Source organism: Gekko japonicus, unplaced genomic scaffold, assembly GCF_001447785.1.
Source record: "Gekko japonicus isolate JY-2015 unplaced genomic scaffold, Gekko_japonicus_V1.1 scaffold2749, whole genome shotgun sequence".
Lineage (NCBI taxonomy): Eukaryota > Metazoa > Chordata > Lepidosauria > Squamata > Gekkonidae > Gekko > Gekko japonicus.
In genome coordinates, this window is record NW_015167620.1 from 70,178 (window position 1) to 87,241 (window position 17,064).

A 17,064-nucleotide genomic window follows, 5' to 3' on the forward strand; every position below is an offset into this window, starting at 1 on the left:
GTCGAGGTCATTCACCGTTTTATAACCTTTCCTTTTAACATTTTATTAATGAAAAGAGAGTCCTTTTACTCAGGATAAATTTCTTTTGAGCAAGTTAAGAATTGCCAGAAGAGAATTCATTTTGTCCAGAATATGATTTAAAATACTATTGTGCTGTTGAGATTAAGAAAGTTGCCCAGTGGAAAGGCGCATAATCATTTGCTATGCACAACTCAAACTTGCCTAAGGAGAGCTTTGCCAGGTATGAGGGAATTTTAAATATGTTGGTAACTTTTTTTTTGCTTGAGACATCTTAAAATATGAAAAAGAAGTATACAATTTTTAAAGGAACCAAGGTAACATAAATATTTATGTATTTCAGAAGCTCTTGGACACATTAGTTAATACTGTGAAGAATTACCCCCCCCCCAAATTCTCATCATAGTTTGCTATAAAGACCCAGGTTTTGAGTTATGTGGATAACTTAGTATCAGAGGAAAAAAGAGAATAGCGAAAGTAACACCTCAAGCAGTAGAGTCTTGAGAACCAAATGCTGAAGTGTCACTTTTCCCTGGAGAAATAGAAAAAGACAGAGGATCTGACTAAGAACAAGGAATGCCCTCTAACCCGAGGTTATAAATTCTGGGAACACAAAGCAATTAATGAGTTGCTCTTAGTCATTTTGTCTCCAGCTATGGACTAAGCCTTTACCTAGGGACTCCATCTTGAACTAATGCCAAAGGACAATGGAAGAGGTACCAAGTCTGAGAATTCAGGTAATGGAACTTTTCTTAGGTCTTGTACCCTCAAAGATAGTGCCTATCCTTATTTTAACATTGGTTTGGGACAAGTTCAGAACAATTTTAGATGGATAACATTTTTGCCAATTTTCTTTTAATCTTTGTTTTGTTGTGTGTGTGATTTTATGCTTTATTAAATTATTTATGATTTGAATGCCAGGAGTCTGGTCTGTGCATCCCTAACACGCTAACTCAGTCATGTTTACCTAATGGAAAAACAAGGGGAGGGGGCTGGTGGATTCCTCCATCCCTAAGAGTGTGAAAGCGAGATCACTCGTTCCCTTGACAGCTATCAAAGCAACACAACAATCAAGAAGACTGAGCAGAGTAGAGATCTTCATTCATATATAACAATATTGTCAGTGAGTTGCTAATGGCAGTTTCAGTGGAGTGCAGAGGGTGCAACCAAGATGACGGAGGGTTAAGAAATCTGTGGAGTAGAATAAAAATTGTGTGTATATTGGAGTATTGGGTAGAATAAAAATTGTGTGTATATTGGAGAGGGAACGTGGATTAAGGGATAGCAGGTTGAGAAAGGGGCCAACAGTGGTATTGCTGAATGCAGTAGGGAAGAAGCTGGAAGAGAAAAACTGGTTGATTTGATGTAGAGAAGGGTGAAGAAGGGATCAAAGAGGCATAGAAAAAGGATGGTTGAAGTCAACAGTGTGTTGACTTCATCAAGTGAGGCCAAGGGAAGGAGAGAGGACTGAAGGAAGCATAGGACGAAGGCAAACTGGAAGACGGTGGGGGGGGGGAGGAAAAAGGTTCAAGAGTGAGGCAATGTCTTGAGCACAGAGCAAGGTGGGGAAGGATGCTGTGTGATAAGCCTCAGTCATAGAGGATGGACGAGAGGCACAAAAGATTCCTAGAACTGGTGTGGATAAAGGAACTGTGACAATGTTGCTTAGGCAGGCAGATAGAAGGAACAGAGGATGAATTTATAATGGATAAAATCAACCATGTTCACCTCCTTGACAGCATGAATAAAGATACTGAGTGGACTGAGTTAACCAGGGCTGGGGGTAACAGGCATGAATGCTTTGCTGGGAGACTAGGGGAAAGGATTAAAGTGCTGAGGGTAAGGATGAGCTGAAAGTGGAAACTGAGGGTTCTAGGGAGTCAACAGAAGCTAAGTTCCAAGAAAGGCAGTTAATCACTGGATTGCAGATCACAGAAGGAACCAGAGGCAGAGTGTGGGGAATGCAGACTGTGCACTGATGAAAGAGATAAGATGGTGGATGGACAGAGGTCTGAGAGAGCAGACAAGGTCAGCAGTGGAGTCAATGGAGGAGTTTAGATAACGTAGTGATGCCACTATGCTGTGAAGTCAAAGGGATTCTCAGCATGATGACGCAGTCGGAAGGCTGCTGGGGGAGGTGGGGATTGGCAAAAATCACCCCACATGCAAATTGACAAGACCCAAAACTAAATATCTACTAAGGAATGCAACACCTATTCCATTATCTTTCTTAAAAATACAGCACGCACACAGTTTACTAGCTTTATTTTCCCTTTAGCCAAGAATTTTTTTAAAAATCAACATTTTTGTTGCAGAGCTTGTGACCTAACAAGTTGTGCAAATGAAGCAGTTGTACTCATATACTTTGTTTTTCCTTCAGTCATGGAGAGGGAGGAATTACTCCCTTCTCTAAAGCTTAAAGAATTCCACCAGACGTTATATTCTCAAACCTTTAAAGTCTAGAAAGGGGTAAGGAGAGGTAGAATAAAAACTGAGATTCTGTTAAGTTTTGCGCTGTCTGTTGCTGAAGTATCACTTCTAAGCATGGCAACAAAGAAAGAAAGAAATTCACTCACCGTTGTCATTGCCTTGCTTAATTTCCTCAGCAGTCCGATCTATTAAAACATACAATGACCAAACTACGCAGGTAATAGCAATAATGTGGAATGTGACTGAGCAGACTATCTTCCTTCTCTCACTTGTTGTCATTTGTAGTTTTTCCCACTGCAATAAGGAAACAGAAATGGATGGGTTTACAAAGTTTTAACATAACATCTAATACCAGGAACCTCTCCCCCCCCCCAATCAAAATCAGAGACAAGAGTAGGAAGTTTTCTCTGTTTGTGAATTTATGCCCATTTTATCTCACTGCAGGAGTACTGCATTTGCTGTAATGGGAGAGTCAGCCAAGTCTAGGTTGTCTAAGGCAATTACTGACTTGGTAGGTTTTTGCTACTTCTTGGTGTGGTTTGTGCTGGTTCCATAAATTGGGAGTTGTGTTCTTTGTGTTGAACACACTTGCAAAATGCACAATGAAATGCTGTTAAACCACCTTTTTGTCTTTTCCCACCATTTAGATGATATTGTTATTTTCTGCTGAGTGCCGCTGTACACAACATAGTACAGCTGTGGAGGAAAGGAAAAAGCACCCTACTATCCATGAGGACATGAAACCATATAGGAATGTGTGTCCCTACCCTAAATTTCCATGGACTTCATTTTTAAATTAATGTACCCTTCTTGAAATTATCCTAAATGCAGCACTGGATAAGCAAGCAAGTAGCTGAACTCTAGAAAAACCTTCACTTTTGAAGTTTCATTTTTACTACAGTGGTAAAACAGTTCAGAAATGCAGTCCTACAATGCCACCTTCCTGCTACTTGTAATTACTGCAGTACTGAAATCTAGCTGTTGATTCGTCTTTATTAAAACCATTTAAACAAACTACCTTTCCCCAAAACTGTTTAAAGCAGTATTCAATAAAAAAACAAACAAACCCAATTAGTTTAAAATATAGAAGTCATCAAAATCTATAAGTCTCAAAACCACAGATATGAAGGAAAGTTTTAATGGTGTGTCATACTTCTTATAAAATAACCCCAAATACGTAATATTAAGAAACTAGGAATAAGGACGTTGTGGAAATAAATACAACAAGCTTTCGAAAGAGGCTCTGGGAGAGTGCTCCGGCTTTGGGCACACAGTGTCAATTTGCTGTGGCGACCTCAGCAGGGTATAGTGACACAGAGTCCACCATTTTCTCCAGAGGAACTGATCTCTGCTACCTGAAGAGCAGTTGTAATTCTGAGTGGTCTCCAGCCCTCACCTGGAGATTGGCAACAATGGTTCCCCATGAGGGAATGGCTGGTTTGGAGAGTGGAGTCTATGGCATTCTACCTGTCTGAGGTCCAACCCCTCAAGCCCCACCCCTCAAATCTCCAGGAATTTGGCAACCCCATCTCCTTCCCAGGATGGTTATCAACCTACCATTATCTGCCCCTCTGATTTCAGCTGACTTCTGCCCTCCCTCCTGAAGAGCCGTTGTAAGTCTGAGTGGTCTCCAGCCCTCACCTGGAGATTGGCAACAATGGTTCCCCATGAGGGAATGGCTGGTTTAGAGGGTGGAGTCTATGGCATTGTACCTCTCTGAGGTCCCACCCTTCCTCAAACCTCACCCTCTCCAGGCTCCACCCCTCAAATCTCCAGGAATTTCCTAACCTGGAGTTGGCAACCCTATCTCCCTCCCAGCCAACTGTAAACCTACCGTTATCTGCCCCCTGACTTTAGCTTTCCATCTCCTCCCTCCTGGAGAGCAGTTGTAATTCTGAGTGGTCTCCAGCCCTCACCTGGAGATTGGCAATGATGGCTCCCCAGGAAGGAATGGCTGGTTTGATGGGTGGAGTCTTTGGCATTGTATGTGTCTGAGGTCCCACCCCTCCTGAAACCTCACCCTCTTCAGGCTCCATCCCTCGAATCTCTAGAAATTTCCCACCTGGAGTTGGCAACCCTATCAGGACTGGCCCCGATGAGTTTTCTCCCAAAGATGAAGAGAAGAGATTGGATTTATACCCCGCCCTTCACTATCCAAAGGAGTCTCAGAGCGCCTTACAAACTCATTTCCCTTCCCCTCTCCACAACAGACACCCTGTGAGGTAGGTGGAGCTGAGAGAACTCTGACAGAAACTGCTCTTTTTCAAGAACAGCTGTGCCAGAACTATGGCTTGCCCAAGGTCATCCAGCCAGGTGCAAGTGAAGGAGTGGGGAATCAAACCCAGTTCTCCCAGATTAGAGTCTGCGCACTTAACCACTACACCAAACTCTGTGTGCTCCATAATTGTGTACATTTCTATATAATATAGGCCAAAATAGGTGACAGGACCAAGCTTGGTTGCTTACCAACAGGCACTGAGGGGAAAGTAGGGTTGCCAGCTCTAAGTAGGGAAATACCTGGAGATTTGGGGGGTGGATCCTGTGGAGGGCAACATGGGGGGGCGGAAGGACTCAGCAGGATATAATGCCATAGGGTCTATCTTCCAAAGCAGCCATTTTCTCCAGGGGAACTGATCTCTGTCATCTGGAGATCAATTGTAATAGTGGGAGATCTCCAGGTCCTACCTGGAGATTGGCAACCCTAGGGGAAAGTCAGCTGCACAGCAGGGGGTTGAAGAAAATAGTTTGATGTCCGCTGGCCCACCTCATTAGCCAGCCAGCCATAGTGGAGCTGAGCAGGAGAGAGTTTTCAGTTTATTCTGACAGGAAAGTGGCCAAGTGGCAGTGGGTGGGGGACGCAGTTACACTGAACCAACCTTGATTGCCTACCAACAGCCACTGAGGGAAGCAGCAGAAGTGTCTTCGTCAAGGGAGAGAGAGCCATCTGCCAGTTATTCTGAGGCAAGGTGGCTGCAGTGGGAGTTGGCAGGGAACAGGAGCAGACCCAGCACCCAGCCAATGGTACACAAGTACTCTTGAGTGGCGGCTGATGGTCCAATGGCTGATAGAACCACACTGCATAACCAATGGGAGAGCTGAAAGTGGACAATATGCTAAGAGAATTATTATATAGAAATTTACACAATTATGGAGCACACAGACTAAATAAATAAGGCAGAACCGTAGGAGTAAGCACACACTATGAACCAACAGGACATAAATCAACAGGGGTTAAACACAATCATCTTTTCTGCCTTGCCCCTTGGGACAGTCCCTCTTTTCCCAAACTTCTTGGCCTTGGGGCAGCTGGGAACTGTAGGCCCGCAGATGAGGAAGTCCCATTCAACCCAGTGAGTGATACCCCTGCAGGCCCCTCTCTGGAACTACAACTCAAACTTTATGGGGGAACATTTTAAACAAACAACCACATGTCAGCCATCTTACAAACACAGGTAACTGCCATTTTGTTACACCTACCAACAGCCACTGAGGGACAAGTTACTCCCACACAGGAGGCAAGCAAGAGAAGTATCTTCGTCAAGAGAGAAAGCTGTTTGCGAGTAATTCTTACAGAACACAGTGGCTGAAGGGGGAGTGGGTGGGGAAGAGGAGCAGACACAGCACCTGGCCAATGGCACGTGAGTACGCTTGAGTGGTGGCTGACGGGCCAATGATTGAGGGAGTGCATTGCACAGCCAATGGGAAAGCTGCAAAGGGCCACCCCAAAACACAATTATATATATATAGAGAGAGAGGGAGAGAGACAGCACACTGTAAAAGCCAGCTATGCCAAAGATTCAAAATGAATAACAAGAATAATTGAATTTATTTCCTACTTCTTCAAGTACTTTAGGCATAATTTTCATGAACCTCATAATCTCATAGGCAGAGGGTTGCATCCCACAGACCTTTTCCACTAATGGAAAAGAGCAAGGGAGAGGTACCTTACACTGAAGGAAGGGACCACCATTAGTGGAACAGATCTGAGGGATCCTACCCAACATTCTCATTATTGTACATATTTATTCCCCTCTGGTAAGTGCCTGTGATCTAGCAAGATTTGCCTTTAATAAAAAATAGCTTCTGCTGAACAATTGCTTGATAAAGGGATCCATGTGGATCAGCTGTTTAAAGGGGCTTTCTTGGGCAGCCAGCCCCAGGCTCAGAGCCATTTAAACCCCGACTTTCTGTCCCCCTGGCTCTTCATTTAAATGGGAGCCATTTAAACCAAACAACTGAGCAGCGGGGAGCTTCCTGGCCACTCAGCTGTTTTTTTTGTGAAAAGCAGAAAATGGGTTTAAATCCCTGCTTTCTGCTCATTAACCACCACAAACTGCCTCAGAATTCATAAAAGTTTGTGGTGGTTCTTCAGTTTACAAACATTACTTCACAAGCGACAGACTGGCCAGAATTTGGTATAAACTTTCGTTTGTCAGCCAGTTCATGCCCATCCCTACTGGTAACCCTCCCCTGCTGCTGGTGGCCAGGGGGGACCTGGCAACCCTATAGTAAATTCAGGTTCTTATTTCTGGACAGTGGCCACCCAATACGTGTCATTTCAATATCTTAATAACTCCAGCAGTGTGGCAGGATTACTTTATTGCAGTATCTGCTAAATAAAATATTGTTCTTTAAGGTATTGTGGAAGTTAAAATGAACTAGAGTGGAAACATATAAAAATAATGAAGCCATGTAGGCTAGGTGGGATGTGCTGTGACTGAAAAAACAAGTGACCTCGAAACTAGAACTAACTGGTCTGCATGATGCCATGACCAGCTGCAGAGAAAAGATGCTAAGAGGTCAGTTTCAGTGGAAAATTCCAAGTTGAAGTTCTAGTTGTGCATGCTTATCTGGGAAACTATAAAAATACTTGAAAGAGGTAACTCCCCCTTGAGATTCTGCTTTTGCTGTCTCCTGCAATGATACAATAAAAAATTCAACAGATTTGGAAACTATTTAGTGTTTTTCTTCAACGGTATGGCAAGATTTTTAATAGTCAATATTTCATCCAAAAGGTATTTATGTTCTTTAGACAATGATGAGATCTTGTAGCCTCGTTGAAAAGCTAACAGTTCTTAAAAATGTCCCCAGGGGTTTTTTCCTATAATTCTTCAACCTCTCCTAATCATTGAAATTGCTCTTATTGAAACATTCACACGGAAGAAGAAAAATCTTTAATGATATTCATAATAATTTATGAAGGCAGCAGGAAAGATTATTCAGTTGACTAAGATACCTGAGAACAATTTAGATAACTGCATCATATCTCCTTTTCTCAGAGTACCATTATTATTACTGTTGCGTATGACCTGTAACCTTCTCATTCCCTGAAGAGGAAAATGCAAGCCAAGTGAAAATTTAGGTCATTAAAGCTTTATCAGGAAAATATTGTTTTGACAAAATATATTATAATGAAGGAAAATGAGACTGAGGGTGATAGAAGACAGGACAGTCCATTAATAATCCAGATAAAGCCCTGACCTGGATAGCCCGGGCAACCCTGATCTCGTCAGATCTCGGAAGCTAAGCAGGGCCGACCCTGGCAAGTATGTGGATAGGAGACCTCCAGAGAATACCAGGGCTGGGATGCAGAGGCGGGCTATCAAGCCACTTCTCCATGCCCCAGTAGAGGTCACCATGACTTCCAGGCATGGGCACACAAACAAATGCAAAAATAGCCCCACAAAAAGATGCAGATGAAGAAAAATATATAAGAGTGGTAAGACTGTTGTAAATTTTTACTGCTGGTAGCTATGTAGTTTCCATCACTGCTAGCTACATATGTAAGAACTGCTGATTTTCATTCATCCCAGGGCCTTTTTAGTTAATACAAATACTGATAAAAACAGAAGATGACTTCTGCCATTACATTTTCTTACTCATAGGGAATTGAGAAGCCAATATAATGATTGTAATTAGTGAATGTGTGATGAAAATCTGAGATTAAGTTTCTAATAAATACTGAAAGGTTCGTTTATTATGTACTCAGGCACATCATTTCCAGTCCTGCTCTGGATACTTAAAAAGAAGAAGAAGCTATTTTGTTCCTTTTTGAACAGTCTCTTTTCCTCATGTACAAGGAAAGTGTCATTGCTTTTAAAAAGTAGCTTTAAAAACCCAGTCTTATGGCACCTGAAATATGAATTTATAACACTTTCTTTCATGAACTAAAGCCCCATGTATCAGCAGGATTCCTTTGTGCTGATGAAGCAGAAGTTGTAACAGTAAAAGTATCAGGGTTTTTTTTTAATGACATAAGACTCCTTTTCGGTTTAAACGTAACAAACCCACTTGCAGTGCAATCCCAAGAACATCTTCCTGGGACTAAGCATCGAAGTGCTGAAATACTATTTTTTAATAAGTGGTTAACAAGCAAAGACAAGGAAGCTGTAAAAAGTAAGAAGTCTTAAAGGAGAAGTCTTTCCTGAACATGAAGGAACACAAGTACTGGCAAAACACATGTAAGGTGACAAAGTGGGCAAAAAGAGACTATGTGGGGCATACAGCTAGAATATTAGACTGTATTCACATCAGAAGCAGGAAACTGCTCAGTAAGCCGGCCTTAGCTGGGAGGGCAGGGTATAAAATAAATAAATAACTGGGCCTTTGAACACAAAGAAATGAAAGAATTCGTAAAGGAAGACGGAGGGTGCAGAGGAACTAAACAAACTCTCTTGTGTTGGTTTTGGTTTCCACTGCGGAAAATGTAAAGTAGTTACACACCAGAACGACTGATTTCAGAAAGGATATCTGAAGAACTGAGTTAACTAGCAGAAATAAAAGATGTTCTAGTATGAATAGACACATTAAAAACTAATGCCACCAGGTCCAGCTTAAAGCTCTTAAAGAACTCAAATGAAAAACAGTTGATTTCCTGACAAAGATGTGCAGCTTGGCACTAAAATCAGCCTCTATTCCAAAGGACTGGAAGGTAGTGAATATAAATTTTTCATTTTAGAGCCAGTTTGATGTAGTGGTTAGGTATAGTCATGTAGTGGTTAGGAGTGTGGTCTCTAATCTGGGAGAACTGGCTTTGATTCCCCACTCCTCCACATGCAGCTGCTGGTTGACCTTGGGTCAGTTACAAGTTCTTTCAGAGCTGTTCCCTCAGGAGCAGTTCTCAAGAGCTGTCTCTTAGCCCCACCTACTTCACAGGGTGTCTGTTGTGGGGAGGGGAAGGGAAAGGAAATTGTAAACTGCTCTGAGACTTCTTCAGGTAGTAAAGGGTGGGTTATAAATCCAATCTCTTCTCTTCTTAAAAGGGAGCTAGATGAGAGCCAAGAAATTACAGGTTAGTTACCCTAACATCTAATATGGCAAAATTGATAGCTGCTGAAGTTAAAGACAGAACAATTAAGTGCATGCAGGAACAGACCTCAAGAATTGGCACAATTAATTGACATGAACAATTGGCCTAAAGAGAAGTTCTGCCTCACCAGACTTTTGGAGTTCTTTGAGTGTGTTCAGAAGCATGTAGATAACAGCAATCTGTAGATTACCAGTCTGCGAGACATTACATACTTTAACTTCCCAAAAGCTTTTAGATGACATCTTGTGGATTAGAAACAGGTTAAAAGATCAGGAAGCAGGGAGTAGGAACATGGGTAATTCTCACAGTGTAGAAAAGTAAATATTGTGGTCCCCAAGAAGTTGGTATCAGGACCAGTTCTAATTTGTTCATAAATGATCCAGAAGTAGCCATGTCTACAGGCAACAGTCAGTTGTTCAGTAAACTGGAAACTGAAGTGGATTGTGAAGAGCGCCAGGATTTTTCCAAACTGGGTGGGAGGAGGAGGAGGAGATTCGATTTATATCCTTCCCTTCACTACCTGAAGGAGTCTCAGAACGGTTTACAATCTTCTTCTCTTCCTCTCCCCACAACAGACATTTTGTGAGGTAAGTGGCTCATTGAGATCTGCTCTTGAGGAAACAGTTGTGAGAGAACTCTGGTTTGCCCAAGGTCACCCATCAGCTGCATGTGGGGGAGTGGGGAACCAAACCTGGTCCGGGCTTCTAACCACTACACCAGACTGGCTCTCTTGAGAACAACAACGTGGCAACAGTGGGTCAGTCAATACATAATGTAATGTCAATTTAGATTTTAAAAACCTAACTGTTTATGTACTGATGGAGTCTGTACTGGCAGTGATTGATGAGGAAAGACATCTTGAGGCCAAAGTAGATAGCTCATTAAAATGCCATAGTGAAAAAAGTAAACTTTGCAGTAGAGATTATTAAGAAGGGAACTTAAAACAAACTGCTAGAGAAAAGACAAAGGACAACTAAGGTAATGTTCCCTCAGTCTAAGCTGAGTTAGTGTGAGCTAGCTCACAGTTTTTTAGCCTTCAGCTCACAGATTTTTGTCTTCGCTCAGGAAGGATGGCTCCAGAGCAAACTAATTTATGCAGTAGCCAAATCACTCGCTCACAACTTTAATGCCAGTAGCTCACAAAGTAGAATTTTTGCTCACAAGACTCCACACTTTACAGGGAGTATTGGATATGAAAATTCATAAAATTGTGCATGGATCAGAGTGACAAAGTAGACAGAACTTATTCTCCTTCTCCTGTAATACTAAAGTTGATGTACGTTCGATTAAGGATGGACAAAAGGAAATCTTCACTCAAACACTTAAATGGTAGAATTCACTGCTATATGATCAGTGATGGCCAATAAGATAGATAGCTTTAAAAGGGGATCAGAGAAATTGATGGAGCATAGATCCATAAATAACTATTAAACATGTTGCCTGTATGAAACCTCCATGTTCAGAGGCAGTTAAACATGTGTGTGTGTGTGTGTGTGTGTGTGTGTGTGTGCCAATCTGGATATTCCTACATGTGAGAGAGAGAGAGAGAGAGAGAGAGAGAGAGAGAGAGAGAAAACAAACAAACAAACAAACAAACAACAGGGGAGGTCATTGCCTTTATCTTCCTTGTAAGGCTTTTCAAAAGTTTCTGGTTGCCAATCTGTGAAACAGGATGGCAGCACAAGAATCTACAGAACACATTGGAGAAATCCAGTTAGAAAAAAGAAGAAGAAGAAGAAGAAGAAATTGGATTTATACCCCGCCCTTCACTACCAAAGGAGTCTCAGAGCGGCTTACAACCTCCTTTCCCTTCCCCTCCCCACAACAGACACCCTGTGAGGTGGGTGGGGCCGAGAGAACTCTGACAGAATCTGTCCTTTTCCAAGGACAGCTGTGCCAGAGCTTGTGACTGACCCAAGGTCACATCAGCAGGTGCGAGTGGAGGAGTGGGGAATCAAACCCGGTTCTCCCAGATTAGAGTCCGCACACTTAACCACTACACCAAACTGGCATAGATTAGGCCAGTTGCTTTTAATGTATAATAAAATGTCTTTACAGTACTCCAAGCACTACAGTGCCAAGGATGATCAGTGACAATATTGCTAAAAAAAAAAATCACCCTGTCCAGCACTTACTTATTGCTCAGTACTTTTAACCGTAATTAGTTGTTTACAGTCTATTTTCCAGTACAGCAACATGTAATGTAAATTATTCATGCTTTCCTAATTTCAACCTAGGGTGCAGTTGAAATGTTTAATATTGGCAGTAAGACAAATTAGACACTAGATGGCAGCAGATGACTACACACAAAAAGTTTCCAGGTTCCATTAACTGCATCACTAATAGACTGATAAAAGCTTAACTATTCCAGACAAGAATAACGTTGAAGTGTATTTTTATTAACCCATACCTAGGCCCTCCCCCCTTATTTTATTCCTGAATACCACAGTAATACAATGACAGTACAATATGACAGAAGACAGAAACACCAAACAAATAACATTTTATAGAACTCAAACTACAGCCACTAACTAAAACACCTGGAAAATGGCATCAAATGGCATTATTCAAAGAAAACATGTATGTAGTAATTTTTAAACTGTATGCCCTCCAAATTTATGTTCATAGGTGGCCCTCCTTATTAAATCCCAGTTGGCCATATAATACCAGACTAGTTTTGTGTTCTACAGAATATAAATGCAGTAATTCAGCTGAATTAATTTCATTTAAACATTGTACTCCTTTTTTTAAAGTAGGTAATGTCGAAGTTCTTCTCAGCCTGTAGCTACATGGGCTTGCATGTAAGAGAACTTTTCTATGACTACAGCCAAATGTCATGAGAAATCTGGGATTGCTCACAGTAAATATGAGCCTGGCCTGTTGGCATTCTCACATGTGACCATTTCTAAGGAAACCTGATTCTGTGAAACAGCCAGAGTTTTCAGACTAATTCTGGATTATTTTAGTATTAGCTCATTATAGTATAAACTCATACACATATATTCTCAGAGCCAGATTTTCCTTTCTCTCCCAAATTCTATTAAATGTAGGAAATTATTCAGCAACTTCTGGCCATACAGAGTTTGTGTTCTTGTAAGTCTGCAGCTATACAATCACCAGCTCAACACTTCTCTAAAACATGACTCCAGAAAGCTGAATTACTTGGACAATTATGAAAGGCTCTTGGAATTAACAGAGGACACTTGAATGCTATAGCTGCAGTGCCCTCTTCTCTCCAACCCATATGCTAGATAGACAACAAAAACTAGGGGAGTTCTAATTCTCAAAATGGTCCTATCTGTAGATAGTTAAATCCAGAGACTGGGACCATGAACAGACAAGCCATATCTTTCTACAAGCCTGAGAAAAGCCCCAGGTTTGCACACAAATTTGGAATGCAAACAAATTTGGGGAGTTAACCTATGTGACTGTTGTGAGGGTTGTTAGGCAACCACAACAGTATTTCCAGCCTTGGTTTCTGTCAACAAAAGGTGGGGGGGGGCAGGGTCCTTCACAGGGCTGCTTTGGCCTATGAGGAAGGCGTCTTCGGGGCCAAGCCTGGCAGCAGCTACTGGACAACTTGATACCATGTAACTTGCATTACTCACCCAGGCATGGCTATTTGCTACTGCTCAACAACAGCCATCCTACAAAAGCCAGTGTGGCATAGTGGTTAGAGTTTCAGACCAGGATCTGGGAGATACAGATTCAAATCCCCATTCTGCCACGGAAGCTTCATAGAATCATATAATGTTAGAGTTGGAAGGTACCTTGCAGGTCATCTAGTCCAACCCCCTGCACTCTGCAGGAGCATAGCTGAAAGATAGCCCTACATACCTACAACATACCCGAAAGATGGTCATCCAGCATGCCGGGTGACCTTTGGCCAGTTACACACACTCAGCCTAACGTACCTCACAGTGTTGTTGTCAGGATATAATGGAGAAAAGGAGAACAATGAAAGCTGTTTCGAGATCCCCTTCTGGTAGGGTATCTCTCTATAATAATTGTCTTTTGGTGGTGGCACGTTGCTGAACATTCCACACGCTCCCAAATCAGTAGGCTCCCTGATGTGTCACTCAGAAGCTGTCCCTATCCACTGGCTGTGTTGCCTGAGTCCTGCCTCCAACATTCTAAACAGTTTGCTGTTCCTCTCCCCCCATAGCCAGTCAGAACACAGAGGTCATTTGCATATGCGGCCTGATTGGCCTTTGCCTCTAATATTCTAAACAGTTTGCTGTTGCTGTTGGGAGTCACTGAACATGTCCTGAGGTAAAATACATATCCCAATCTTCCCTTAAAGGGTAACTGGAGTTGCCAGTCTCCCTGTGGGGCCTGGAGATTTCCCAGAAATCACCATGTTCCCTAGCCACAGCACATCATTTCCCCTACAGAAAATTTCCTAGCTATTACAGCTGATCTCCAGATGACCAAGATGAGTTCTCCTGGAGATAATGGCTACATTGGGCAGTGGATATGGCATTATACCCTGATGAAGTCCCACCCCAAATCCTGCCCTCCCCAGGCTCTACCCCTCAAATCTACAGGTATTTCCCAACCTAGAGTTGGCAACCATGTAATTGGCTATGGAACCACTTTCCAGACCCTTGGAACCCAGAAAACATGGCATAGGAGGAGGTGCTTTTCTACCTTAGCTGCCACTGCATGGCCCCAAATTAACATAAACCAACCTCCAGGCGGCACCTGGAGATCTCCAGCTATTAAAACTGATGTCTAGATGACCAAGATTTTTTTTCCCAAATTTCTTTGTAACCCAGAAAACATGGCATAGGAGGAGGTGCTTTTCTACCTTAGCTGCCACTACATAACACCCCCTTCCCCCCCCCCAAAAAAGTCAGAGGTGGAGGGAACCATACCTGTTACCATGAGGCTGTCCTCCCATACTACCCATTTGGGGCAGCAAAATGACTTGAGACAGCCCTGCCTTATAGCTAAGCAGAAGGAAAAAAACATAGCTTGCCTCCCTCTATTTTCCCCTTCCTTCTGCCACCCCACCAGCCATAGCCGAGACACTCATCTGGAGCTTCCTTCTAGAGCTCGTTGTATTTCTTCCCACAATGGGCCTTACTCCTAGTACATGGATATAACTGAAGATGGCCGGAACAGATAAAAGGTGGGTGGGTGGGTAAGAAGAAGAGAAGGAAGCAAGAAAAGGTGAGGATATGGAGGATGCCAGGAGGAAGAAGAAACAGTGTAGGAAATACAGGGGAAAGTAAGTTGCTTCAAGTCCTTGCAGGTTCCCCACTGTGCAAGTTGGCTTGACCCAGACCAGCAGCCAGCAATGCACAACTTGGCCTGAGTTTTTCTAGGGAGAGGATGCCAGGTGGAGGGAAGGAAAGAAAGTAGAAAACAGAGCAGGAGGCAGATAAAGGTAAGGTGGCTGGTGGGTGGAAAGAAGGACACAGTAAAAGGAGAGAGGTTTTCAGTGAAGGAAAAGTACAAAGAGTGGGGGCATGGAAAATGAGATGTCTCCCTCCCCCCGCAAGCCTTGCAAGTCCTCGGCATATTTTGTCTTGGATTTGGGCAGACATTTTTACCATTTATTCCTGATTTGAGGGTAAGATAGTACCGGTTCAAATCTGACTCTCTGTGTGTGGTTATGGAGATGGGATTCCAGAATTTCAGGATCTTTATTTTCAATGGGAGAATCAGTTTGAGGGTCTGGTGCAGCTGCCATACTTCCTTGCTGTGGTTTGTTGTCTCCTTTCATAAAGTAAGAAAGGCTTCCTTCGCATGCACACACACAAATCACTGTAATCTTTGAAAACAGTTTGGAAGTGTTCCTGATCCCTTGCAAGGATCAAGTTAGAAAGGAAAATGCCACTGCTGGGGAAATTAGGAGAATCAAAGAAATCAAAGATGCCTGTTGCTGCTGCTGACAATAAGCACTTTGAACTCACACAAAATAGACTGTTCGCAGAAAGAGCTTTTTGTAATGCCTAAGATTTCTCAGATTTACCACTCCAGAAATATTAGTACATATCCGAAAAAGGGATTTTTATATGTACTTTCAGTTCAAGAATTTTGGAATGCATGCATCTAGCAAAAAAACGTGCCTCAGGACAGTAGTCTGTACAAAATAAATTTGTATATAGCTGAGACAGAAACACAATGCTCCAGTTAAAAGCTCTCCTTAGCTATGAAATTTGGTGGCCTTAAACAACCTACTGTATCTCAGTTTCAGCCACAAATTTGTAATACTGGTATAACAGTACTAAGACATTTTACAGTGCTGTCATATCAGAATTACTGAGATAATCTACTTGAAGCATTATGAACACTTAGGAAAGGCACTGCAAATACTAAACATTATTATGAACAGAAACCAGTCTTGCCAGACATGTGGTGTTGGGGCATTTGAGTTGGGTGCTGCACTTATTTGCAAAAACAGGATCCATATGGCTTACCATAACACAGTGTCTGTCAAAAACATAATTTCATGTGAGTTTCCATTTATGTCTTTTTACAATACAGGCTAATCACTACATCGTGAAGAAATACAGTGTCATTCAGAATCCTCTGTGAAGATGGACATGTTTTCAACACTGGATAGTTTAAGAACCTAATTTAGGAGGTTGCTCTTGTTCAAGCCTGCTGTAAGCTTGATTTGGGAATACATTCTCTCTCTCTCTCTCTATACCTACAATTCTAATGAAATCCAGGATAAAAAATGTTTTTAGATAGGTACAACTAAAACCAATCCCACAAGTTGGAGGATATAATAAAATGCCTTCTGCCAAAGGACATAAGATTTATTTCTGTCTCATTTGCTTAATCAAGAGGCACTTAATTCCTATTGATTTAAAATTTTAACTCCTGAATTAGTTAACCATGCAAATACATGCAAGTGCTTTATACTGACTCAGACCACTGATCCATCAAACCTAGTACTATGTAATCCAACTAGCAGGGCTCCAAGGACTCAGACAGAGCTCTTTCCCAGCCCTGCTACCTGAAATTTTAGCAGAAAGCACCAGGGACTGAATCTTCTGCATGCAAAGCATGTGCTCTACCTGTGAGCTGTAAGTAATTGGATTTGTCAAGCAAGATTCCCCAGGACCATAGATACACTTTTCACTTACCAAATATGCTGTGCATTACTGCTGAGGGTGGTCTGAACAACATTTATACATGGTCATCTTTATCATCTTTTGTATATTAAACCTGTACATCACTCACATTGTCTTTATCACAAGGTTTCCTATAACCTGAAGGTAAACTAATAGGTTTGGCTCACATTAATTTACTCCTATAATTTTGTATTTAATTACAAGCTTCTAAGCCAT

The 17,064-nt window shown here is 42.1% G+C and overlaps 1 protein-coding gene across 1 annotated transcript in view; it reads right to left on the reverse strand.

Moving 5' to 3' along the window:
* Positions 1–17,064, reverse strand: part of MARCH1 (membrane associated ring-CH-type finger 1) — a 126,453-nt gene that overhangs the window by 4,041 nt on the left and 105,348 nt on the right. The window contains exon 5 of the mRNA XM_015414024.1: positions 2,595–2,742. Within this exon, the coding sequence (XP_015269510.1) occupies positions 2,595–2,742 (148 nt within the window). The remainder of the gene's footprint in view (positions 1–2,594; positions 2,743–17,064) is intronic.